Source organism: Ovis aries, chromosome 6, assembly GCF_016772045.2.
Source record: "Ovis aries strain OAR_USU_Benz2616 breed Rambouillet chromosome 6, ARS-UI_Ramb_v3.0, whole genome shotgun sequence".
Lineage (NCBI taxonomy): Eukaryota > Metazoa > Chordata > Mammalia > Artiodactyla > Bovidae > Ovis > Ovis aries.
In genome coordinates, this window is record NC_056059.1 from 101,458,829 (window position 1) to 101,484,429 (window position 25,601).

At 38.9% G+C, this 25,601-nt stretch overlaps 1 protein-coding gene across 8 annotated transcripts in view; it reads left to right on the forward strand.

Annotated features, from left to right (window-relative positions):
* The window catches only part of ARHGAP24 (Rho GTPase activating protein 24), an 887,096-nt gene that overhangs the window by 804,565 nt on the left and 56,930 nt on the right, over positions 1–25,601 (forward strand). For 7 of the 8 annotated variants that reach the window (XM_060417388.1, XM_004009967.6, XM_012180294.5 and 4 more), the window contains one exon: positions 14,556–14,678. In XM_060417388.1, coding sequence (XP_060273371.1) covers positions 14,556–14,678 — 123 coding nt within the window. Of the gene's footprint in view, positions 1–14,555; positions 14,679–21,287; positions 22,283–25,601 lie in introns of those variants that run through there. The other variant, XM_004009970.5, reaches the window with a different exon arrangement.

The following is a 25,601-nucleotide window of genomic DNA, read 5'->3' on the forward strand; positions in this document are numbered from 1 at the left end:
ATACTGGAGTGGGTTGCCATATCCTTCTCCAGGAGATTTTCCCAACCCAGGGATCCAACCCAGGGTTCCTACATTGTAGGCAGATGCTTTACCATCTGAGCCACCGGGGAAGTCTTCTGTAGGATCATGGAATTATTTTAATTAGAATGGGACTATTAGGTGACACCCCTGACCCCAGACACTGTGTGAACATACAGAATCTTTTCACCATTCATTGTGGAAACTGCTTAAACTTAAGGAAACCACATAATTAATGTGTAATATATTTATGGCTCAGTGGTAAAGAATCTGCCTCCAGTGCAGGGGATGTGGGCTTGGTTCCTGGGTCAGGAAGATCCCCTGGAGAAGGAAATGTCAACCTACTCCAGGATTCTTGCCTGGAGAATCCCATGGATAGAGGAGTCTGGTGGACTCCAGTCCATCGGGTCACAAAGTGTTGAACACGACTGAGCAACTAAGCAACAACAAAAATCTTTATATCAAGTGAATTAGGAAATTATTCCCAGGTATCCTTGCCAGTGGAAGTGAAAATAGTTTCAGAATACAAATGATCTTGTCTGTTTAGGCTTTTGACACATTATACAAATGTGCGGTCTTTGAAGTAGTGTCTTTACCTGAAAGCCTAGGTTCAAATTCCAGATCCTTAAGACAAATTTTTTATCTTACCCTCCCAAGCATATATACATGAAAACTCATGAAAACAGAAAATTCATAAACTGTGGGAAATAAAACACAATGTACAGTTGAGCTCTTCTGATCACAAAGTTAATGTTAGCTGCTTAAGAGAACAACATTGAAACCTAAATCAAAGAGTTATTTTTAATTTTACACTAAAACCATGATTACTCGTTGTCATTTGTTGAATGAAATAATTTAATTTTGAGTTATGCATCACTGCATTTTAAGATATCAATTCTTTTGTTTGTATCAAAACACATTTTATGTAATTGCTGCTATGTAAAGTCGGGCAATTAGCATCTGTGGCGATTAAAACTAATAGAGTATGAAGAATATTATCCCAATTAAGTTGCCAGAAATTTCCTATTGAGCAAATAAGCTGAAAATTGTGTTCCAATAAAGATAGTAAAATTTGACTTTAAAAAATGACTTTTCCACATAAACTTAGTCCCTCCTTATGCTGCTCTCAGGCAGAAACGTGAGTAAAACAGCTCCTCTGTCACTTCTTTTCTTTCAGTGGTTCTCTCCTAGATGTTTTATATATATTGAAATTAATACACTTTGGGGGAAACGCAGTATATCAATTCTCAAACCTTATTAAAGATTCATAAAGAGTGAGAAATTTTTATTTTCATTTTTTTACTGGAGTGTAGTTGCTTTACAATGTTGTGTTCATTTGCAGTGTACAATGACGTGAATCAGATATTTGTGGACACATATCCCTTCCCTCTTGGACCACCTTCCCACCACCGCCCACCCCCATCCCACCCTCCAGGTCAGCACAGAGCCCCGCGCTGAGCTCCCTGCGCTCTAAGCCGCTTCCCACTAGTTAGCTATTTCGCACATGGTAGTGTATATATGTCAGTCCCAATCCCCAACTCATCCCTCCTCCTCCCACCTCCGTGTCTACACCTCTGTTCTCTGCATCTGCATCTCTATCCCTGCCCTGCAATTAGGTTCATCTGTACCATTTTTCTAGATTCCATGTATGTGCATTAATATATCATTTTTCTCCTTCTGACTTATTTCACTCTATACAGCCACTATGGAGAAGAGTATGGACATTCCCTAGGAAGCTAAAAAATAGAACTATCATATGACCCAGCAATCCCACTACTGGGCATACACTCTGAGAAAACCATAATTCAGAAGGACACATGCACCCCAGTGTTCATTGCAGCACTGTTTACAATAGCCAGGACATGAAAGCAACCAAATGTCCATGGACAGATGAGTGGATAAAGACAGTGTGGTACATAATACACAACAGAGTGTTATTCAGCCATTAAAAGGAATGAAATTGGGATTTGTAGAGACGTGGATGGACCTAGAGTTTGTCATAGAGATGATGAGAAATTTTGAACACAGCTTTAAAGAAATACAGATAAGTCTTTAAACCTCTTCTCTGTTACGTCATCAATTTTCCCTCTCCAGTGAATAATTCCAGTAAGAATATAATACTCTGAAATATTTCTCCTTTTAAATCCCTTTAATCCTCACAACTCTCCTGCTCACCCATCACCACCCCTATTTCTCTGCTCCTCTATACATTAAAATGCCTAGAAGACTTGTTTACGTTGGCCATTTCTGTTTTCTCTCTCCCATAGTGTTAGTCCCTCAGTCATGTCCGAATCTTTGTGACTCTGATGGACTGTAGCCCACCAGGCTCCTCCGTCTATGGAATTCTCCAGGCAAGAATACTGGAATTTATTGCCATTTCCTTCTCCAGAAGGTCTTCCTGACTCAAGGATCAAACCCATGTCTCTTGTGTCTCCTGCACGGACAGGCAGATTCTTTACCACTGCACCACCTGGACTTTCTTTTTCAAATTCTTTTCCCATTTAGGTTATTTCAGAATACTGAGCACAGTTCCCTGTGCTGCCATACAGGGGGTCCTTGTTGGTTTCCTCATTTTTATTTATTTATTTATGAACATACCACTGGATTATGGGATCTTATTTCCCTGATCAAAGACTCAACCCAGCTTCTTGGCAATGAAAGCCCAGAGTCCTGACCACTGGACAACCAGAGAATTCTCTGGTTATCAATTTCAAATACAGCACTTTGTACATGTCAATTTCTCCCATGATCTGATGAACACATTCCAATGATGATTTTATTTTTGTTGGCCTAGTTGATCTTTCAAGGTCACCAATAAGCTCCATGCTGTCTAATCTGTGACCCCTGCTTCCCCTAATTTAGTGGTCTATACTTAACTCCTCATCTTCTTGAATGCCCTCAACAACATTTGACTCACCTGATCACTTTCTTTACTCAACCTCTCTTGTTTCTCTTCCCATCATCTCAATCTGATTCTCTAAAAGTTGGAGCTCACTTGAACTTTTTTGCTCTAGTCTAGGTACAGTATTCCCTGGGGACCTCATTCAGTTCTATGTCTTTTTTTTTAAATTAATTTATTTATTTATTAATTTTAAAATCTTTAATTCTTACATGCGTTCCCAAACATGACCCCCCCTCCCACCTCCCTCCCCACAACATCTCTCTGGGTCATCCCCATGCACCAGCCCCAAGCATATTGATGACTTCCAAATCTGTATTTTCAGTCCAGATCTTTCCCATGAACTCCAGCCTTTGTTTTGTCCCCTGCTATATCCTCAGAAGAGTGACACAGTACAGGGGCTCAATCAGTATTAATTGAATAAATGAATGAATGGTCTGTTTCATTTCTCAGGGTAGTTGTAGAAACCAAGTAAAATCGGGAGATAAAGGTAATTTACCTTGAAATTGTCATAATATTATTCATCCTGCATTTTTGCACTGTTCAAAAAATGATAATATCAGTAGGATATGAGAGGATTTGGGTTGGGGGGTGGTGCTTACCCAATGGCTCAGCGGTAAAGACTCTGCCTGCAATGCAGGAGATACAGAGATGTGAGTTGAATCCCTGGGTCAGGAAGATCCCCTGGAGGAGGAAATGGTCACCCACTCCAGTATTCTTACCTGGAGAATCCCACGGACAGAGGAGACTGGGGAGCAACAGTCCATGGGGTCACAAAAGAGTCAGACACAACTGAGTGACTAAACAACAAGATGAGAGGATTTTTATAATTTTTTCAAGGTTTGAATCTAGATTTTCAAAAAGGGTATGTCTCCCCAGATTCAATGTTCTGTTTCATTCTTCAGACTCTGAGAACCAAGGAAAGAGGTATAATGAATCTGTATTCAAGTGAAAAAATAAAGGCTCTAATGTTTACTCTGATAAAAGCATAGTATCTATAATGCATGAGGCCCACAAATTTGATAGACTCAGTAATTCCAACTTGAATGACAGGTCCTTGCAAAACTAGTTGCAGAGTGTTAATCATTTACAATGCAAATAAGCAATTAGATAAGTTATGTGATTCATAGCTTTAAAGCTTAACACTTTTTGGCTTACTGGCTGTCAGTGAAAGAATAAGACGTGGATGCAAGCTAATACAATGAATGCAGTTGAAACGCATCAATTCTAAAATTATACGTTCTGCCTGTTATAACAAATTCTCTTGCCTGTCAGTCACTAAGTCATGTCTGGCTCTTTGCAATCCCATGGAGTGCAGCACTCCAGGCTCCCCTGTCCTCCACTATCACCTGGAGTTTGCTCAAACTCATGTCCATTGAGTTGGTGATGCTATCTAACCTTCTCATCCTCTGCTGCCTCCTTCCTCTTTTGCTTTCCATCTTTCCCAGCATCAGGGTCTTTTCCAATGAGTCGGCTTTTTCGCATTAGGTGGCCAAAGTATTGGATCTTCAGCTTCAGTATCAGTCCTTCCAATGAATATTCATGGTTGATTTCTTTAAACTTTATGGTGCATCAAAATCTTCTGGCAAGCACCTTAAAACACAGGTTACTGGGTCCCACCACTGTTTTTCATTCAGCTGGGCTTGGGACCAAGTATTTGCATGTCTAACAAGTTCTCAGTTGTTTCCTATTATTCTCTTGGACAGATACGAGTTTCATTACACTTTGAGAAATGCTGCAATAAAAAGTTTATTGTTATGTTCATATAGAATATAAAATTCAATATAACTCCAAAACATTTCTCCAAAATTTCTCAATATTCCCCAATATTAAAGTCATCAATTATACTGTTAAGGGACCTCCCTATTGAAGAACGCTTTTCATTTTAGATTCATTCAAGGCAAAACCTCTCTGCCTTGCTTTTTAAACCGTGAATGGCATTTCATTTGCTACGACTTGTAGATTATTGCATCAGGACTTGCTTTCATTTGTAGCTCCCATCTGTATCACCACTGTCAGAGTAACTCTGATCCGAATACACATGTCATTTATTCTAGGTGCATTGCCTGCCTTCTATGTCAATCAGATAAGATTTTTAATTCACTGATCTCCCAAAGTAAGCCAAGCTAAATTAAAAGGCAAATGTCTACATATTTTGGTTCTTCCAAAGAAATGTTCTACTTTAATTTCTCAGAAGTTTTCATCACCAGAATTTAATTAGATACTGTGAAGAAAGTGACTAGATCCTGAATCTTTGACACAAGTGAGTCAAAATATATTGTTGGATTTAAATTGAGCTTCTATTGGCTGCTCAATGCAATCTGGAAAATAGCTACCCAAAATGTAAAAAAATTGTATCACTTTTTATAGTTAATGTACTCAGCACAAATAGTAGGTTTTTGAAAGAATGAGTCCAAGCCATGTGGAGAATTAGAGGAAATAAGAATTATGTCTATTTAAGTTTTTAAAATTTTAATTAATCATTTGAAAGTAAATATATCACAATTGTACTTTTAAAACATGACCAATATGAAAATTAACATTTCCCTAAAAGATAAATCGATGGTTACTTTCTTATAAAAGGACTTTCCTTAAGTATAGTCCAGTACTCTTAATGGAGTGGGTTGCCATTTATTTCCCCATGGACTGAAGCATGCCAGGCTTCTCTGTCCTTCACCATCTCCTGGAGTCTGCTCAAACTCATGTCCACTGAGTCGGTGATGCCATCCAGCCATCTCATCCTCTGTCATCCCCTTCTTTTCCTGCCTTCAGTCTTTCCCTCATCAGGGTCTTTTCCAATGAGTCAGTTCTTCACATCAGGTGGCCAAAGTATTGGAGCTTCAGCTTCAGCATCAGTCCTTCCAATAAATATTCAGGGTTGATTTCCTTTAGGATTGACTGATTTGATCTCTTTGCTGTCCAAGGGACTCTCAAGAGTCTTCTCCAACACCATAGTTCGAAGGCATCATTTCTTCGGTGCTCCACCTTTTTTATTGTCCAGCTCTTACATCCATACATGACTACTGGAAACACCATAGCTTTGACATAGCTTTAGTCAGAATATATGTATACTTTTCAAAAGTAATCTACTTTCCTGCATTTTAAAGGATTCAAATTATAAATATTTAATTAATTTATCAAAAAACTTTGTTTGAATTTTACATGGCAGTGGGGCTTCCCAGGTAGTGCAGTTGGTAAAGAATCTGCCGGCCAGTGCAAGAGACATAAGAGATGCAGGTTCAAATCCTGGATCAGGGAAGATCCCCTGGAGAACCACTCCAGTATTCTTGCTGGGAAATTCCATGGATAGAGGAGTCTAGCAGGCTACAGTCCACAGGGTTACAAAGAGTCAAACATGACTAAGCAGGCGTGCAATGATACATGGCAGTCATAACAGCAGGGTATTCTACGTCCCAAACACTATAACAACATATTTTATGGTATTACTTATCTGATTAATTCACAATAATGCTAAGAAGCAGGTACTCATCACCCTCAGTTAAAGCTGAGGGATCTCATAGCTAGTCAGTAATTTGAACTTGAATCCGGCTTCTCTGTCTTAACTCTTAACCACTTTTCAGTACTTCTTCATAAGCACATATCTGTCTTTGCAGTTTGATCCAGGCATCACTTTTGCTCTGATAGTCACATATTTGGACATTTCTTAGAGTGAAGCCTGTAGAAAGGTAATCAGAAATCATTTGTATGGTATAGAATTTTTAGGTCAATACTTTCTATATCTGTAGCTGGATAACCGTGATGGTGTGATCACTCACCTAGAGCCAAACATCCTGGACTGTGAAGTCAAGTATGCCTTAGGAAACATTACTACAAACAAAGCTAGCAGGTGATGGAATTCCAGGCTAGTTATATAAAATCCTAAAAGATGATGCTATTAAAGTGTTGTATTCAATATGTCAGCAAATTTAGAAAACCCAGCAGTGGCCACAGTGGCAAAGTTCAGTTTTCATTCCAGTCCCAAAGAAGAGCAATGTCACAGAATTTCAAACTACTGGACAATTGCACTCATTTTACATGCAAGTAAGGTTATGCTCAAAATCTTTCAAACTTGGCTTCAACAGTACATGAATCAAGAACTCCCAGGTGTACACTTTGGATTTATAAAAGGCAGAGGAACCAGAGATCAAATTGCAACATCCGTTGGATCATAGAGAAAGCAAAGGAATTTCAGGAAAATATCTACTTCTGCTTCATTGACTATGCTAAAGCCTTTGACTGTGTCTCCACACAACAAACTGTGGAAAATTCTTAGAGATGGGAATACCAGACCAACTTACCTGCCTCCTGAGAAACCTGCATGAAGGTCAAGAAGCAATAGTTACAACCAGACATGGAACAACAAACTGGTTCCAAATTGGGAAAGGAGTATGTCAAGGCTGTATATTGTCACCCTGCTTATTTAATTTATATGCAGAGTACATCATACAAAATGCCAGGCTGGATGAATCACAAACTGGAATCAAGATTGCAGGGAGAGATATCAATAACCTCAGATATATAGATGACACCACCCTACTGACAGAAAGCAAAAAGGAACTAAAGAGCCTCTTGATGAAGGTGAAAGAGGAGAGTGAAATAGCTGGGTTAAAACTCGACATTTAAAAAGAAAACAAAACTAGGACCATGGCATCTGGTCCCATCACCTCACGGCAAATAGGGAAAAAGTGTCAGTGATGACAGATTTTATTTTCTTGGGCTCCAAAGTCACTGCAGGTAGTGATTGCAGCCATGAAATTAAAGATGCTTACTCGGAAGGAAAACTGTGACAAACCTAGACAGCATATTAAAAAGCAGAGACATCACCTTACTGACAAAGGTCCATCTAGTCAAAGCTATGGTTTTTCCAGTAGTCATGTATGGATGTGAGAGTTGGACCATAAAGAAGGCTGAGGGCTGAAGAATTGATGCTTTAGAAATGTGCTGAAGACAGACACTTGAGAGTCCCTTGGACAGCAAGGATATCAAACCAGTCAATCCTGAAAAAAATAAACCCTGACTATTCACTGGGAGGACTGATGCTGAAGCTGAAGCTCCAATACTTTGGCCACCTGATGCAAAGAGCCAACTCACTGGAAAAGACCTTAATGCTGGGAAAGATAGACGGCAAAAAGGAAAAGGGGATGACAGAGGATGAGATGGTTAGATATCATCACAGACTCAATGAACATGAATTTGAGCAAATTCCAGGAGATAGTGAAGGACAGGGAGGCCTGGTGTGCTGCAGTCTGTGGGGTTGCACAAAGTTGGACATGACTTTGTGACTGAACAACAACAACTAGCCAAATATAGACAGACTCTCGAAATAAATCATTTTTAAATATTATTAGAAAAATTTAGGAATGTACCATAAATAATAAATACCAATCATAGTTGGTTAATAAATGTGCATTTACAGCTGTTTTTGGCTTACACATAATGGAGCTATAAGTGATAGGATGATTCCTTCTTCCAAAGAGAATATGATCTAGTAAGGAGTATAAGAAGTATGTAAAACAGTATTATAAAGTAGTCATGAAATTGAAATGTCACATTAATTTTATTATAATAGAAGACATTTAGTAATGTGTTTGCTGTGTCCTGGCAGCAGACTACAAACAGAGTGATGGTACAGCCTTTCGCCTTTGAGTAATTCTCATTTTCTTGTTTAAGAGTATTAACATTTTGAAGATCTCATTAAAGATTAATGTAAAGTTTCTGTTGACAAAATGCATTGAAATTTTACCACTCTGATATTTTTGAAATTAACCTTGGAGGAAAAAATACTTGTAAAAATTATGATTAGTAAAACATACCAAAACTCTTAATTTTCAGAGAACAATGTCTCTATAATACACATGAAAAAATAAAAATGATATTGAATGTGAGTCCAATTTGTTCTCTGGCCTTATTTTGTAAATTACATGCTATTTTATTATTCTTTTGTTGTTGTTTATTGAGATGATTGTATCCATAGAAACCTACAATTTGTTGCTTGTAGTTCACAGGACACTGGTTGTTTTCCAAATGTCATTCTCTATAAAAGGGAAGAAATGTCTTTCTATTTCAGTAACTTTCCACTGATGTGCTTCATAATTTACTTTTTATCTTGCAATTTATCATTAGAGTTCTACTACTACTGAAGACTCAGACTGAGTGTTGAAGAAAATAATGCTTAAAAAATTAAGACCTTGGAGTCATATGTGTAAAAATTAATAACCCTACTTGAAACACTTAAAATATTTTCTGTAAGCTCTAATTAAATTGGTAGTACACTAGGTCTCAGTCTGAACTGATCTGTAATTGGGAATGAGGAAACATTTTGCCCTTGAAATTATTAACAGTATCAGAGGTGTTCACTAAAATGTCCTCAGGTCTGTACCATGAACTCTGCTTGGAAACTGAACCCAAATGTTTCCCTTGAGCAAGTTGTTTTAAAGTTTAAACACAAAGAAGTAGTTCACTGTGTATCTTTAAAAGTTTGTTTACTTGAGCTGATACACATAAAATATTTCACTTCTGATCATTTTGCTTTTCAAGTTCATAATTTTAACAATTTACAGTTAATTCTCCAAGGGAAAATAACCTACTTTGGTGACTGCTTTTGGGAATTTCCACACAATAAATTCAGTGAAATATTTCTTTAAATATAGTCTTTAAGAAAGGTAGCAGTCTATTTTACTGAGAAAGTCCTAGTTACATGATGCAGCCTATACTTTGAGCAATGTTGATCTGCTGTCCCAAATCCTCTCTTGGGAATATACTCAGGGATGTATTTGGGGAAATAAGGAAAGAGATTACAGGTAAATAACCTACTGAGAATTCTGAAAATTCAAAATTGAACAATTTTAAGCAGCACTAAATGAAGTTAGTCATAATTACCTTCCAGCTCACCTGGAATTTTTGCTGATTAATTCATGAGCATACAATTCTTATCATTTCTTCTTTGCAATAATTTCTTTCTGATGATAAAATAATACATGGTAGAACATCTGAAGTAATGTATGTATTATAAAATAACACATGGCTGAACATCTAGAAAATACAGAGAAGTACTATATTTTCTGTATTACAGTACAGAAGAGAGAGCAAAATTTTTCCAATCCTAGCATTCACAGATAATCATCATTAAAATTATTGTGTATTTCAATCTAGTATCTTATTTATCTGGCTTTCTATCTATATGAAAATAGAGATATCATATGTGTATATATATAATTTGTACATTCTCTTGTGTATTAAAAGTTCGTATTAATAAATATTCTTCAAAATCTTATTTTAGTGATTTCATCAAAAGGAATATTACCCATATTCCTATCAACAGTGAGCATATATATCTCAGTATACCATTCCCAATATTTCTCTTAACCTCTTCACAGAGGTTTTCATCAAAAGTATTATCTTTTAAATTATTATTTTGTCATTATAAGAGGGGCTGAAGTTTCCATGTAGTAAATATTTGTATTTATTTATTGAATAACTGTACATCTACTTTGGGCTTCCCTCATGGCTCAGGGGTAAAGAATCCACCTGTAATACAAGAGGCATAGGAAATGTGGGTTCTCTCTCTGGGTAGGGAAGATCCATTGGAGGAGGAATTGGCAGCCCACTCCAGTATTCTTGCCTGGAAAAAATCCCAGAGGAGTCTGGTGGGCTACAGTCCATGGGGTCACAAAGAGTTGCACGTGACTGAGCAGCTAACACACACACACACTTGAATTTTACATTAAGCATTTTCTTAATCTATTAAGTTCATTAGGCTTATCTTAATCTACTTTTTAATTTTTGCAAAAGTTAATCATGCCAATTATTTTATTTTGGAGAATTTATTTTATTTGGGGGAAGGGAAAAACTTCATATTAAATGCAAATATTCAGAAGATCCCAATGAAATGTACACATACTTTCAATTACATATAAACTACTTGGTTAATTTAAAATCAAATGCTTGAACTGTTAACACTAGCACCAAAGCATTGCTACCAACCCAAGTTAATATCTAAAAAGTAGTTTTAAAAAATAAAAATAGCACTGTATAAATATTTATGTTCAAGCAGAGTTTATGAATGGAAAATGTACACTGGTTATATTATAATATATATCCATATATATACACATATACATGGGTTGAAGATGATTATAATACTATCACTCTGGTGATAGGTACATCTTAAGGCTGCGTTTTAAAATTTCACCTTTTGAAGAATTTTAGGTTAAATAATGGAACATTAAGAGTGAAACTTGATCCAAATCCTTGAAAGTCAACATTGAGCTCATTCATTTATCAAATCATACACTAATTGTCTTTGAGTCCCTGCAATTGCAAGGCACCGTACCAGAACTGTGTACTCTCAGAACACAATACTCTCAGAATTGAAGGATCATGAATTAGGAACAGATGGCTTCTCCAGTTAGAAATCACATACCTTAGTTCATATCTATATAAATGTCTCCAATTGTTTTAATCACATTCTTAGCAATGAGTCTTATTTCCACTGAGACCCATAGAGAAAAGTCTTTCTAAATCTTCTTCCCCCTCTTCTGCTAATTCAACTGAAGAATCAAGATCTATATCCATGGGTGAAATTCACAGGGAGGATTTTACATCTGTGATTGACAGTCAACATGAGATTCAGGGTCAGACACACAGTATCATTGGCAGAGATAGAGAATCAAATGAAAAGTCAGGCGATAATGGCCAGTAGTGCTTATCATTCTCTTATTTCCCTGTTTTCAGGCAGAAACACACTCCAGTGGCTTTTGCTCACTCTCATTACTAGGACTTTCTCCGCCAGGGTTGGGAGTGACACAGCAGGATATTGCTGTCTGAATTGCTAAGCATCCTCCAGGCAAAGACAATAATTAAAATATTTTTTATTTCAAAATGGTAATGTTTTTTATAAGTGGATCAGATACAGAATAAAGTTCTAGTACTATGCCATGCCAAATGAAGCATCTTTTTCTTTTGTCATTTAGTTCTTTCCGCTACTTATGTCATACAGTCATGCATATGCATATTAATGTGCAGTAAACTTTCCTGCCGGGAAGATCCCCTGGAGAAGGGCTTGACAACCCACTCCAGTATTCTTGCTTGGAGAAGCCCATGGACAGAGGAGCCTGGCGGGCTACAGTCCATGGGGTCACAAAGAGTCAGGCACGACTGAAGTGGCTTAGCGAATTTTCCTACGTATACAATTTTAATGTGCATTGTTATGTGTCAAAGAAAGACAGCCTTCTAAAAATAAGCCCCTGTATGTGTGTTATTGACTAATTGTTCCTAAGCCCTTAGTAGCATACTCGACTTGTATATCTCTGAGGACGAATTAGATGTACTATGTCCTTTCTGCGTTTGTAGATACAGGAGGCAGTTAAATGAGAATGAATGAATATTTTCAGAATTTCTCTTTCAGCCTAACAGTACTAGTATTTTAACTTTGTTTCATTTGATTTTCACAAAAAAATTTATTAGAGACTATTATTTCTAAAGCATGACTAAAAATACTGAGTTTCCAGAAGTTATGTGATTTCCCAGAAGATACACTGCTAATAGAAAATATAACTGCGGTTTCAGAAGTTTTCTCTGATATCCTGAACCTATACTTTTTCAGATACAAGTAACTTATAGTGAGGATTGACCTAGGATAGACCAAGAAGTATAAGAGGGTCATTGTTTCCCTAATAGTGAGCTGTTCTCTTCAAAGTGAAAAGGCTCCTCTTGTTTACTCAAGAGATTTAAAAACTTTAGGAAACATTGGATGTTGTCCCTCACCCCCCCACACACACCCCCTAATTCAATTGTATTGAAATGTAAAACACCAATGCTGGCATTTCTACTGATTGGCTTAAAGTTATTTCATTTCTCTAACCTCTCACCTATTCTGTTAACTTGCATCATGCTAGAAACATCATATTTCTCAACCTAGGACATTTGTGTAAAATTCAGAGAACACAAACTAAAGTTCTAGTTTTCAGAGCTTCGCATATGAGGCTGGATGTGCAGGAACAGGGAGTGATGGGATTTGTAAATTGGAGCCTCAAGCTCCTCATAAAGAAGCTGTTTTTGAGCTCCTTCAGTTGCAAGGTGTGATAGCCAGCTCTCAGGACTAAAGGGCTGTGAATTAAAACAGTTGGTATCTGCTCTGATCACTTATAAACAAATGACAACGTCTTAAACAAATATAACACTGGGTATGAATTCATCCAAACCAAGGCTACACCTTTCCAGCACTTCGTGAAAATTAAATTGTGCATAGATAGTTTGAGCACCTTAGAAATCGAATAATACTGACGTATTATCAGAATTCAGAATTAAGTATTTAGTGATCCAATTTCTTAATTATTCCTTCTGTGAACAATGCTAGTCATGAGAAAAGAGAGTGAAGCAGTTCAGTCTCAGATACTTGTTTTCAGAAATACTCCTTTAAGCATAAAAATGTTTCAGAGACCACTAGCATTTCAAGATTGATTTCAAAGATTATACAGGTTTCAAAGTGTATGTGTTGTCTTTCCGAGAGGGGGAGGAGGAAATAAGAGAAACCAACAAACAGTTATGTACTGATGTGAGAACTAGTCCATAAAGAAGGCTGAGAGCCAAAGAATTGATGCTTTGGAACTGTGGTTTGGAGAAGACTCTTGAGGGTCCCTTGGACTGCAAGGAGATCCAACCAGTCAATCCTAAAGGAAAGCAACCATGAGCAGTCATTGGAAGGACTGATGCTGAAGCTTAAGCTATTCTTTGGCCACCTCATGCGAAGAGCCAACTCACTGGAAAAACCCTGGGAAAGATTGAAGGCAAAAAGAGAAGGGGGCGAAGAGGATGAGATGGTTGAAGGGCATCACCAACTCAGAGGACAGGAGTTTGAGCAAACTCCGGGAGATATTGAAGGACAGGAAAGCCTGACATGCTGCAGTTCATGGGATTGCAAAGAGTCAGACACAACTTAGCACCTGAACAACAACAAGCAAGCAGTTAACTGCTGAGGTTTCCTAAAGCTCACTCTTAGGTGGGAGGGCCATTTGGGATGTCGATTTGGCCATTGTGACTGGCTACGCTTCTGTCTTCTTTTGTTTGTCTCCCTGAAAGTGTGATCAGAAGAGGCTCCCCTTTCCAGGAGAGAAAAATAGAGGCAAAACCTCTGGGTCAGATTTTCACTTGTGGCTCTTTCCCTCTCTTGGGACTCTTGTTCTCAGCCATGATGTCCTGGTGGCCTCCCTGTGTGTGCCGAGCAAAGGCAGACCATTCAGTTCTTGCTTGGAATGAAAGCTCAGGCTCTGTGGACCACTTCTCCATCTTTCATTTTGCTTTTGCTATTTTTCCTTATTCAGCAGTGCAGTGTGAATAGACTGGATTATGAGTTAATGCAGGCCTATGGGCTGTTGCTAGGACAAAAAGCTAGGCTTTGTTTGGGGAACGACATTTGTTTGCTGGCTTTCTCTTGGAAACATAAGAGCCTTTCCCTTTTAAGCAGATTCTTTTTTTTTCCCCATGCTGAAACCATGGTAAATATTTTCAATTCATTGGGTAGAACCTAGTGCTAGCTGCATTAGGTACAGTTTATGTTTCAGGGATTCATCGGAGGCAGCTGATGAGGAAACTTTGGCTGAATACACACTCATGTGTAACTGTTCCTGTCTTTTTACAGGAGGCGATCGAGATCGAATGACAGCCAATCATGAGAGCTATCTCCTTATGGCGAGCACCCAGAATGATATGGAAGACTGGGTCAAGTCCATCCGCCGAGTCATCTGGGGACCATTTGGAGGAGGTGAGTATATTTTAAAATCATGGAAAAACAGGAAGGTTGGCCAAACCTGTTCATCCTTTCCCCAAGCCAGTGTCACTATCAACTCCTATTTTCATATGAATGAATGTTAAAGTAAGTAGTAAACTACTTATTTATTTTTAGACACGTTTCTACGTAACTTCTAGATGCTTGCGTATGTACTGAGTAGCTTCAATGGTGTCCAAGTCTTTTGTGACCCCATGGACTGTAGTCCACCAGGTTCCTCTGTCCATGGGATTCTCTGGGCAAGAATATTGGAGTGGGGTGCCCTTTCCTACTCCAGGGGATCATCCCAACCCAGGGATCGAACCCACATCTCTTATGTCTTCTGCATTGGAAGGCAGGCTCTCGACCACCAGCACCACCTGGGAATTTGGATCAAATATCATTAGTAACCAAATTTCTTTCATGAATACTTTGAATTATAAAGAGATATATTTTTCTTTTATTTTAGATTGTTCCTTTTTATATTGTACTAACAATATATATGACCCTGATACCATAAATGTGGATTAGTTAATAGCATGTAGATACAGGACAAAAACCATTTTGACTGTTAGTTTTGGATGAGATTTCAGCCCCCAGATGCTCGGTGGTATCAAATAGAAGTGGCAAAGCATTGAATGAGAATCTGCTAATTAACAGAGTTAAAAAAAAAAAATCTTTGAAATCAGGAAAGCATTTGTGGATTGGATAATGTGTGGGTTTTTTTAATCTTATTTATGCAGTATAAAGAATACATATTTGAAGAATAAGGTATATGGTGCTATGAACAGAGCTAAAAGAAGGAAGGATAAAAGATGTGATTTTTTTCTGTCAAGTATTATAAAATAAAATGATAGAAACAGAAAAACATATTTCAAGAGAAAATTCAGTAAATGGAACCAAAGAAGTAAGGACCCCAAAATATTCATCTATAACTAACATGTATTTCTAAGACAGTAAAACCTAATTATTTTATGTTGATGTAGTTAAAATAGATGGCATAAATCAAATGCATATTTAATAAAGCAACTGCAACTTTTGTATTTATTTTATATTCTCTTTTGTGTATTGTCAGCACCCTGAATTCATATGTGAAATGTTTTTCCCTTAACATATCAGATGCTTCTTAATGACTGACCTCATTATATTTTAAAATAACTTCAAAAATTTAGTTTAAAAAGTTGAAAAGTTAGGTTAAAGTTAAAATAGTGAAGATTCATGGAAGATGTGTTGAGATTTTATAAAAGCGATGGTACATGTCTGAAAATTGTTGGTCCTTTAGCATGATGTGGGAAAAGGAGAGGCTGACCATTCATCCCAGTTTGCCTGGTAACAGTGTGGTTTACAACTGTTGTCTCAGGCTAATTATTGATAGTGCTATCTCTCGCTCGCATGGTGTTCTAGTTTGGATGGCAATTTGTATGGTCACTCTATTCATATACTAAAATGGCTAATAAGTGACTTCGAAATGTTTGAAGAGGCTGGTGGGCTAAGACTCCATCCTGGTGCCTTAGCAGAGAGGTCTTCATGATTATTCATGAGAGATACATGTGCTGTTGCCTTCAGGGTCAAGGATTTATGGGGAATACTAAGGATATGCATTTTCAAAGTTTGTTTTGTTTCTAAAGACATTCCTCTCCCCTCCATTATCAGATTTCTGGGGCTCCTGAGTTCAGGAGGATTCTTAATATGTATAGAAAATGGTACTTTTGTTGGGGGATTATTTCCATCAAGTGTGTTACTTTCTCCCTTTCCTCCTCTTCCAATCTGTCCTTTTCTTAAGGAAAACGAATGAGATCCAGTTTACTTCACCAAATCAGTGGCTACAACAAGTCCTGTCAGCACAAGGGTATCACAAATGCTCTTGGTTCTTAAGTATTAATCTTCAAATTTATGAACCTGGAACTCTAGTAGTTGATTGGTTTACATCTTTATCCTATGGGATATGCTCCAGAAATTTTGCAAATGCTTGATTCAAATTTACTTTTTTAAAGATCTATTTTAACATAGAGCACTTAGAATAGAAACAATAGTCTGAAGAATAAATCTTCTCTTACCCTCTTTGTTTAATTGAAAAGTGTTAAGAGATTGCACACCAAGCTCTTACTCATTCAATTTGCAAGAAATCTTTTGTGACTCATCTTAAAGTCAGAATTTTCTAAAGTTATTACAGCATGTAGAACCAAACTCCTGATAGAAGGTTACAACTGTTACCAAAAATCTTGTTTCAAGTGTTTGTATTAATATGGCTCCTCTATACTTACTGATTTATTTTTAAAGAAATGTTATAAATTTGGACAATAAACAATAAATTTATGTGACTGAGAATTCCTTTATCATATATATATATATATATATATATATATATATATATATATATGGGTTCTACTTAGTACTTCCTTGAAAATAAGTTGAGTTTTTCACTGATTAAGAATATTTTAAAATCACTCCATTAGTTCAACCTCACATTTTGTAGATTAGGTCATTAAGACCCAGAGAGAAAGAATGACTTTCAAGTGTCATATCATGAGTAATATAGGTAGGAAGAAACCTTGTGTTTTCTGACTAGGGAGCTTCCTGCTTTATTGCACATTAGTGTGATCTGTTACTTTTACTGTGGGACCGTGTGCTAAGTCTCTTCAATCACGTCCGACTCTTTGTGACCGTGTGGACTATAGCCCACCAGGTGCCTCTGTCCATGGAATTCTCTAGGCAAGAATACCAGAGTGGGTTGCCATGCCCTCCTCCAGGGGGTCTTCCCAACCCAGGAATCAAACCAGCGTCTCTTATGTCTCCTGCATTGGCAAGCATGTTCTTTGCCACTAGCACCACCTGGGAAGTCCACAATTACAAGTCCCTGTTTTATTATAGTGTATTATTCAGTACATAAAAACAAGAGTGTTTAAAAGTGTGATAAGTAGAATGAGTATAGTTAAGTCCTTCAAAAAATCTGAATTAATGCCATCAAGTAAGTGAAAAGACATCCCATAGAATGGGAGGAAGTATTTCCAGATCATAAATCTGATTTTGCACTTGTATCTAGAATATATATATAACTCTTACAACTCAAAACTAAAGACAAATCAAAATTTTGACTCAATTACAATTAATTCAAAATTGGGCAAAGAATCTGAATAAACATTTCTGCAAGGAAAATATCCAAATATCCAAATAAGCACATGAAAAGATGCACAGCGTTATTAGTCGTCAAGGAAACGAAAATCAAAAGCACAATGAGATATTGTTTCATACACAGTAGGATTGCTGGAATCAGTAAGTTCAATAATAACAAGTATTGGTGAGGATGTGGAGGAATTGAAACCTCCCTATTTTCCTGTAAAATGTAGCTGTTTTGGAAAAGTTGGGCAGTTTCTTAAATGATTAAACATAGAGTTACCATATGGCCCAACATTTGTAATCTTAGGTATATACCCAAAAGAAATGAAAATGTATGTCCACACGGAAAATTGTACATCAGTATTGGTATACTCAGTCATTCAGTTGTGTCCGATTCTTACTAGGCTCCTCTGTCCGTGGGATTTTCTAGGCAAGAATTCTAGAGTGGGTTGCCATTTCCTACTCCAGGAGATCTTCCTGACCCAGGGATCAAACCTAAATCTCCTGTGTCTCAGGCATTGGCAGGCAGATTTTTTACCATTGTGCCACCTGGGAAGCTTGTACATCAATATTTATAGCAGCATTATTCCTAAATGCCAAAAAGTGGAAATGCACTAATGGATAAACAGAAAGTGGTATGTTCATACAGTGGATTAGTCAACCATAGAAAAAATGAGGTGCAATTGAACCTTGAAAACGTGCTAGGTGGAAGAAGCGAGTCAGAAGGAACTGTATGTGTATGTGTGTGCATGCTCAGTTGCTTTAGTCATGTCCAACTCTTTGCAACACTATGGACCACAGCCCAGCAGGCTTCTCTGTCCATGAAATTTTCCAGACAAGAATACTAGAGTGGGTTGCCATGCCTTTTTCCAGGGGATCTTTTCAACATGGGTATCAAACCTATATCTCTTGCATCTCCTGGATTACAGGCCAAATCTTTACTGCTGAACTATAGTCCTATTTATATGAAAGTACAGGACAGAGAAATCTATAGAGACAGAAAGTAGATTACTAATTGCTTAGGGCTGGGATGGGGGAACTGCAGTTATAGACAACGAAATGTCTTCTTTGCAATAAATACATTGAAGATGTATCCAAAGGTACTACATAGATTATGATAAATCAGGGTGAAAAGTCACCTTTCAAAGTCTTTATGGATGCCATTTAATCAATGACAGCAACAATCTTTGAGCAGTGGGAAGGAGATTGGAAGCCAACAGGTATTTATTTGGGATTAATAATCTTGGATTCTATGACGAAAATAGGAAAGGGAAATGTATTCTCCAATGAAAAGCAATTATGACAATTCAATGTCTATAACTGCAGTTTGACAGCCTGTGTTTTTAAACAGTTACAGTTTTTCATGAGGCACTGGAGCTTACCTTGTTCAGGTTGTTTTTACATGTAAAATATTTCTTCTTTATGGTTTTTATATTGGACTTTTAATTAAAATATAGACAACACCTGAGGAAGTTGCCTTGCTTTTCAATATTTAGAAATTAAAAACTAAGTGAAAATCATAAAATATAGGACTTTGGTGTTTCTTCCTGTGAAATACAACAAACTTATGATGAATACTGAGATGAAGGAAAGGAACCAGTGGAAATGCAAAAAGGAGACATCCTCTCTTAACAACCAAACCTGATAACCTAGTTCAATATTGAATCTAGATACCTCCACTTTCTGTTACCTGATTAGCTTCCCCTTATAAACAGTTGCTTCCATATTCATATTGCTCACTGAGAAGTACATGGTATCTGCTTAAAAGTCAAATCTAGAAGTTGGGATGTCAAAACATATATTTAACTTTGGAAAACTTTAGGGTTTTGTTTCTGTCTTGGTTTGTTTTTGTCTTTTTTCTCTGGGTTCCTTTTTCACAGTTTTTGAGGCAATGTATATTGAGGTACTCAGCCTGGGATCCGGGGAGAGTGAGAATTCCATTAGCTGTTCATTAGACCTGAATGCAGAGCCTAATTTTAGCTACTAACTAAAACGGGTTCTTCCTGTATATTTCTGTCTCCTTAGGAAAAGCCTTGAGTCAGAGATGTATCAAGGCAGTAAAAATACTGAATGTAATCCTCATGATGAATAACTAGCGTGTGGGCAAGCAGGGGTTAATTAAGAAGCTCTGTGGTCCTGCCTCTGACACAGACCACTGCGTGGTTTCCCGTAAGTGGTGTTACTCCCACCTCTAGATTCCATACTTGTGAAATAACACTTCAGAAAAATGTTTCAACTAAGATTCAGTCCAACTCCAAAGTCCTGTGATTACATGCGTTCCCTCCATACCAAGGCTCAGAGGAGGGATGCTTTCAGGCACCAAGGTGCCTTCCTCCAGCACTGCCACTGTCTTGGTGGACAGAGTTCTATACATCACGGTTCCTTATTTTCCTAGCATCCTGCTGTGATGGAGAAAACAAAAACAATGTTTGAACCATGGGACAGAAATAATAATGATTTCCAACAGAAGTTTTCCTGTCTAGGCATGCTCATCAGAGTAATGATAATGAAGTTTCTCAAGGGAGGACCTTTGTGTAGTATTCCTCACAGCTTTTTCAACACTCTTGCTGAAAGGCTCAGAAGGCACCCAGAGGCCTGAGGGGTCATTTGGGGTTAAAGCACTAGCATTCCAAATCTGCTCATGGAACAGCCAGGTGGATGAATGATTAACCTAGCCAGTCAATTGTTCAGTGACTAGGACCAAGGGGGTTGGTAGACGTGGGGGCTGGGGTGCTGTGGGTGCCTGCAAGAGCTGGGGAAAATATAAAAACAGGATCAATTTTCAAACCACAGGCAGAGAAATAAATATATAAATGTATAAACACACATAAGAACACATTTTAGTTAGAAATAAATATATATATGTAAAGGAGTTAACTTGTTTTGTGGTTATACTAGCAGATTCCTTGTTGCTACGTTTTGAATATTTTTCTGTTTCACACACGTGTATACAAACACACACATAGTTTTTGCTTTCTTGAAGATTTATTTATTACTTTTTTTGACGTGGGCCATTTTTAAAGTCTTCACTGGCTTTGTTATCATATTGCTTCCGTTATTTATGCTCTGTGGTTTTTTTTGGCCACAAGGCATGTGGGATCCTAGTTCACTGCCCAGGGATGGGGCCCAAACCCCCTGGGTTGAAAGGTGAGTCTCAACCACTGTACCACCAGGGAAGTCCCTACACCTGTAGGTTTTAATGATACGCACATTGAGATCAGCACTCACAAATAGATTCAGTGGCAAAGTACCTGGAAAAAAAAAATATTGTGTAGGAACGGAATAAATGCAGAAAGGAAGGGTCAAAAAGTTGACCCCCCGTGGGGATGGTTTGGGGCTGAGGCAGCCAGCTGTAAAGGTATGTAGAGGAACAGAGCCGCCAGGGGAGGCAGCGGCAAAGTCAGAGGGAGAAGCCAGGGGTTCACACGCCGCGTGGCCTCCCCTCCTGCCCCTCCCAGTGTTGTGACTGCACCTGCTGCCTGTGACCGCGGGCACTGTAGGCAGCGGCAGCCACGGCGCGGTCACGGCGGCGGCTGCAGCCCTGCCAGCTCCCGCCCAGCTCTCACTGAGAAAGGGGGACCAGGAGCGGGACGAGGGGAAGCAGCTGCCTCCAACAGGGATCCTCCGAGGAGCCTTCCTGGAATTGGGCACTCGACTGTTCTGACGTGGCAGTTCCCTGGAGAGCTCCGGGAGTTTAAAAACAGAAGGGAGAAGCCCGCCGAGAGCATCAAAGGCGGAGGGGTGCTGTAAAAGGACCAAGGGAGTTCTTTGAAAAGAATCTCTCATGCATCGAAATGCCTTCTGGAGAAGGTGCCATTATCAGCCTCCCCTTTTGCTCAGATGAAAGGAGCCGGCAAGGACCGTCCTGAAGTATATCCCTCAGGGGCCTTGTGGTCATTGTTCCTCTCGCCCCCTGCTCATGGCTATTTGCTGACCTTTCCAGAGAAATCTCAGTACCCCCCCCCCGCCCAATTCCAGCTGAGAAGCCAGTTCTCAATTAAAAAATTTAAAAAAAAAAATTAAACAATCCTGCTGTCTGAATGGAAGGTGCAGCTTGCTTGCTGTGGTTCTTTTTGCCGTGACATTTTGGAATGTCTGCAGAAACTTTAAAAAGAAACAGCCTCCAGAACTCTCGGGATTAGGCAAGAGAAAAGGAAATTATTATTATTATTTTGGGGGGCCAAAAAAGAAGGAAATGAGAGGGGGTAACTTATCCCCCATTCAAGACCTGGCTGATCAAAATCTTCAAGTTCTAGGAAACCGCACTTCAAACCTAACAAACATGAGGTGGAGTGGCTTTGGGGTCCTGAGGTCGCCCAGAGGCAGGTTTTAAAGGAAGCCTGAACCGGGTTCAGAACTTTGGGCCTGTATGATGCCTGAAGACCGAAATACTGGGGAGCACCCCTCGGGTGCCTTGGCGTCTACTTCTTTCATTCCTAAAACTACATACCGAAGAATCAAACGGTGTTTTAGTTTTCGGAAAGGTAGGTGGATAATATGTTCATGTCCTTAAAAAAAAAAAGGTACAGATATTTTCTGATGCTTTAAGGTCAGTTTATGCTCAGATAAAATGAGAGTTTGGAAACCAAGGGTTTAAAACTGCGCTAGAGTGGTTTATAGGTGGTTTTGCTTGTCTGCACTGATTTCTGGAGGCGCCTATTGATTTGTTTGTTACTGTCTGTGAATGGCCCGGGTGGGCGGGGCTTAAAGAACGGTGGTCCTATGGGATCACCTTGGCAGCCGAGAACAAGCAAGCTGGCCCTACCATGCTGAGGGGAGGGCGCAAGGCTGCCTTGGGCTGTTCCCAGACCCACACCCAGCAGCCCTCTTGTTCCCCCTTGAAATGAGTCCCTGTCAAGTCCCTGTCCTGTGCTCCCATCAGATCATTTTGATTCTGTCTGCCTGCCCTTGCCTCACCTTCCCTTATGAGAAAATTTTAGTAATCACTATCTGTTGTGACTCTTTTTCAGGAGGCTTTCAATCATATTGATTAACACTGATTAGAAATAGGGGTCACCTTGACTTTCCAAATATATCAGAAGGTGGCATTGGGAGAGGGCAAAGATATGAACGATCAGAAACAGGAGTGGGAAAATATAAGCTTATGATCAGGAAAAGAAACTGTTTCCGAAATGACTTGTGTAGGGGGAGTTAGAGGGTACAAAATATATATAAAGAATATTTCTAGAAAATGTTTATGTATCAAAATATTTTAAAATTTCCTTTGACTTAAAAATGGGAGTAATTAAATCAAATTATTATTTAACTTGGAACTAGGTTATTATAATTTTAAAGTCATGTACGCTGTTAATAACTTAATCAGGAGCTGATTTGAGTAACATCTAATGTTGTTCCTTCTCCCCTTCTTTCTTTGATTTGCCCATTGATTAACATTCTCTATCTAGTAATTAACACAAAATAGAAGAAAAAAGCTGTATTTAAAGCAGGATATAGTGGTAACTTTTAAAAACTAAACCTCGTTCCTTCTGAATCTTTTCCTTTGAGCAGTTAGTATCTGGTTGTAATCATTATCATATATTATAAGCAAGGAATTGGGTGTTAATGTATATTGCTCTCTCATCCACAAAGACAATCAAAGAGATCTTGTGGTTACTGTAAGATTGCATCATTGATAGAGAAATTGACAATGAAACTGAAAAAAGCTAGGAATTCATTGCTTCAAGGACATCCCCTCTTCTGGTCCCTCCACCCATCAGCAACTAAATTGGGTTTATCCAAACAAGGAGAGAAGGTCTAATTTCCAGGTTATCGCTGCTCATTTGTAACATGGAATGTTCTGGGGAGCAATTACTTTATCTTTGAAACACAAAGTTTTTCTTTTATGTTTTGCACTTTCTGTCTTGTCATGAGCTATAGCACTTTTCCAAGAATCCTGGCTAGCCCTGCTATTCATTATGCCCCCTTCCCTCTCTCCTGAAACATCAGCAAGGGAAGGCAATGCTGCAAAAAAAAAAAAAAAAGGGCAGGCTAGCAAAGGGCAGCCACAGAGTGGGAATGGCGTCCATTTATCATTTCCCGTGGGCTATTTTTAAATGATTGTCCTTGCCTCTGCGAAGTCTTAGTAATCTGAGGAATGTTCAGCATTTGAGTCAAGGATTAACAGATTTTTAATTGACAAAGCTGCATTCTGGTCACTGTCAGAGGAGAGGTACCGGAAGCGTTCAGCTGTTTTTTAAGTTCCCTCTCCCCTTCTGCTGAGCCCTGCATACCAGCCTCTCCCAGGTCACTGCTCAGCCTGATAGGCAGTGAGGCTTTGGGGGGAAAAGTGCCAGGCTGTGGCTGTGAGACTGTTTCTGTGCTGCACTAGCCAGGCCCTTCAGCAGCAGCGTCCAGCAGAGAGTTAGATCTTTATTCAAGGTTCTGCACTGAAAAGAATGAACTTTTCTTTCAATCCCAGGTTCCCAGGCCACGCTACCTTAAGAAAAGAGTGTCATTTTGTTCTTTGTGTCATCCCCTGGGTGCTCTGGGAGTTCTAGAAGTGAATGGGGGTTTCTGAGTTCCTCTCTCAAGCCTCTTAGAAAGCATCCCCTGAAATCCTTTCAGGAATCATGGGAACGCATCCAGAAGTGAAAAATGGTGACATGTCTGCTTTTCCTGATCCATATTTTAAACATATTCTCTCTGTTGTCCTGGCTAGGCTGACAGAATGGAAAGGCTTTCAGAATGCAGAGGGGAGTTGGACTGAAGTTTCCAGAGGTCTGGGGGGATTGCAGCTTCTGTACTGAGCCAGTGGAACTCACTGCTCAGCCATCCTTTCTCTTTCAGACCTCTTCTGTCCTTTACTGTTCTTTCCATCTCTGTTTCTTTCTTTAGGTTCTAATAAGGGTCTCCCAGGTGGTACAGTGGTAAAGAATCTGCCTGCCAACGCAGAAGACATGGGTTCCATTCCTGGGTCAGGAAGATCCTCTGGAGGAGGATATGGCAACCCACTCCAGTATTCTTGCCTGGAAAATCCTCATGGACAGAGGAGCCTGGTGGGGAAAATGCACAGGGTCACATAGAGTTGGACACAACTGAGCGACTGAGCACACGTGCACGCACACACACACACACACACACACACACGGTTCTCAGAACTTACTTTCCCAGTGGTTTTAAAAATCAAGGAAATGTGAACCATCTATTGGGCAGGAAGCTGGGGAGAGTGGTGCTTTGCTGGATTTATGTTCTGCTGAGATAAACGTGAGAACGTATTTTTTGTTATTTGAAACTTTTATTTTTTTGCCTCCATAAGACTAATATTGAATATACAGAGCATAACTGATCTTTTGATTCCCTGGGGGTGCGTAACATTTTGGGTCCTGATGTCAGTGAAATTTCTAGTTAGAAAGGGCTGGCTGGTTTACGATTGTTGTGATCACAGGACATACTAAAGTACAATTTTAAGCCCTAACTTTATCCTGTCTATTTCTCGAGTTGCTCTCTTCTTGGAAATAAGTCATCATTAATTCCCCAGTTGTTCCCCCGACACATACCATAGCCATTTAGTTATTGCTGTTTAGTATCTAAACCATGCCCAGTTCTTTGCAACTCCATGGAGTGTAGCCCACCAAGCTTCTCTGTCAATGAAATTTCCCAGGGAGGAATACTGGAGTGGATTGCCATTTCCATCTCCAATAACTATTTAGTGGTCATGCCATATTGCTTCTGTGGGCTTCCCAGGTCGCACTAGTGGTAAAGAATCCATCTGCCAATGTAGGAGATGAATGAGATCCCTGGATTGGGAAGACCTCCTGGAGAAGGAGATGGTAACCCACTCCAGCATTCTTACCTGGAAAATTC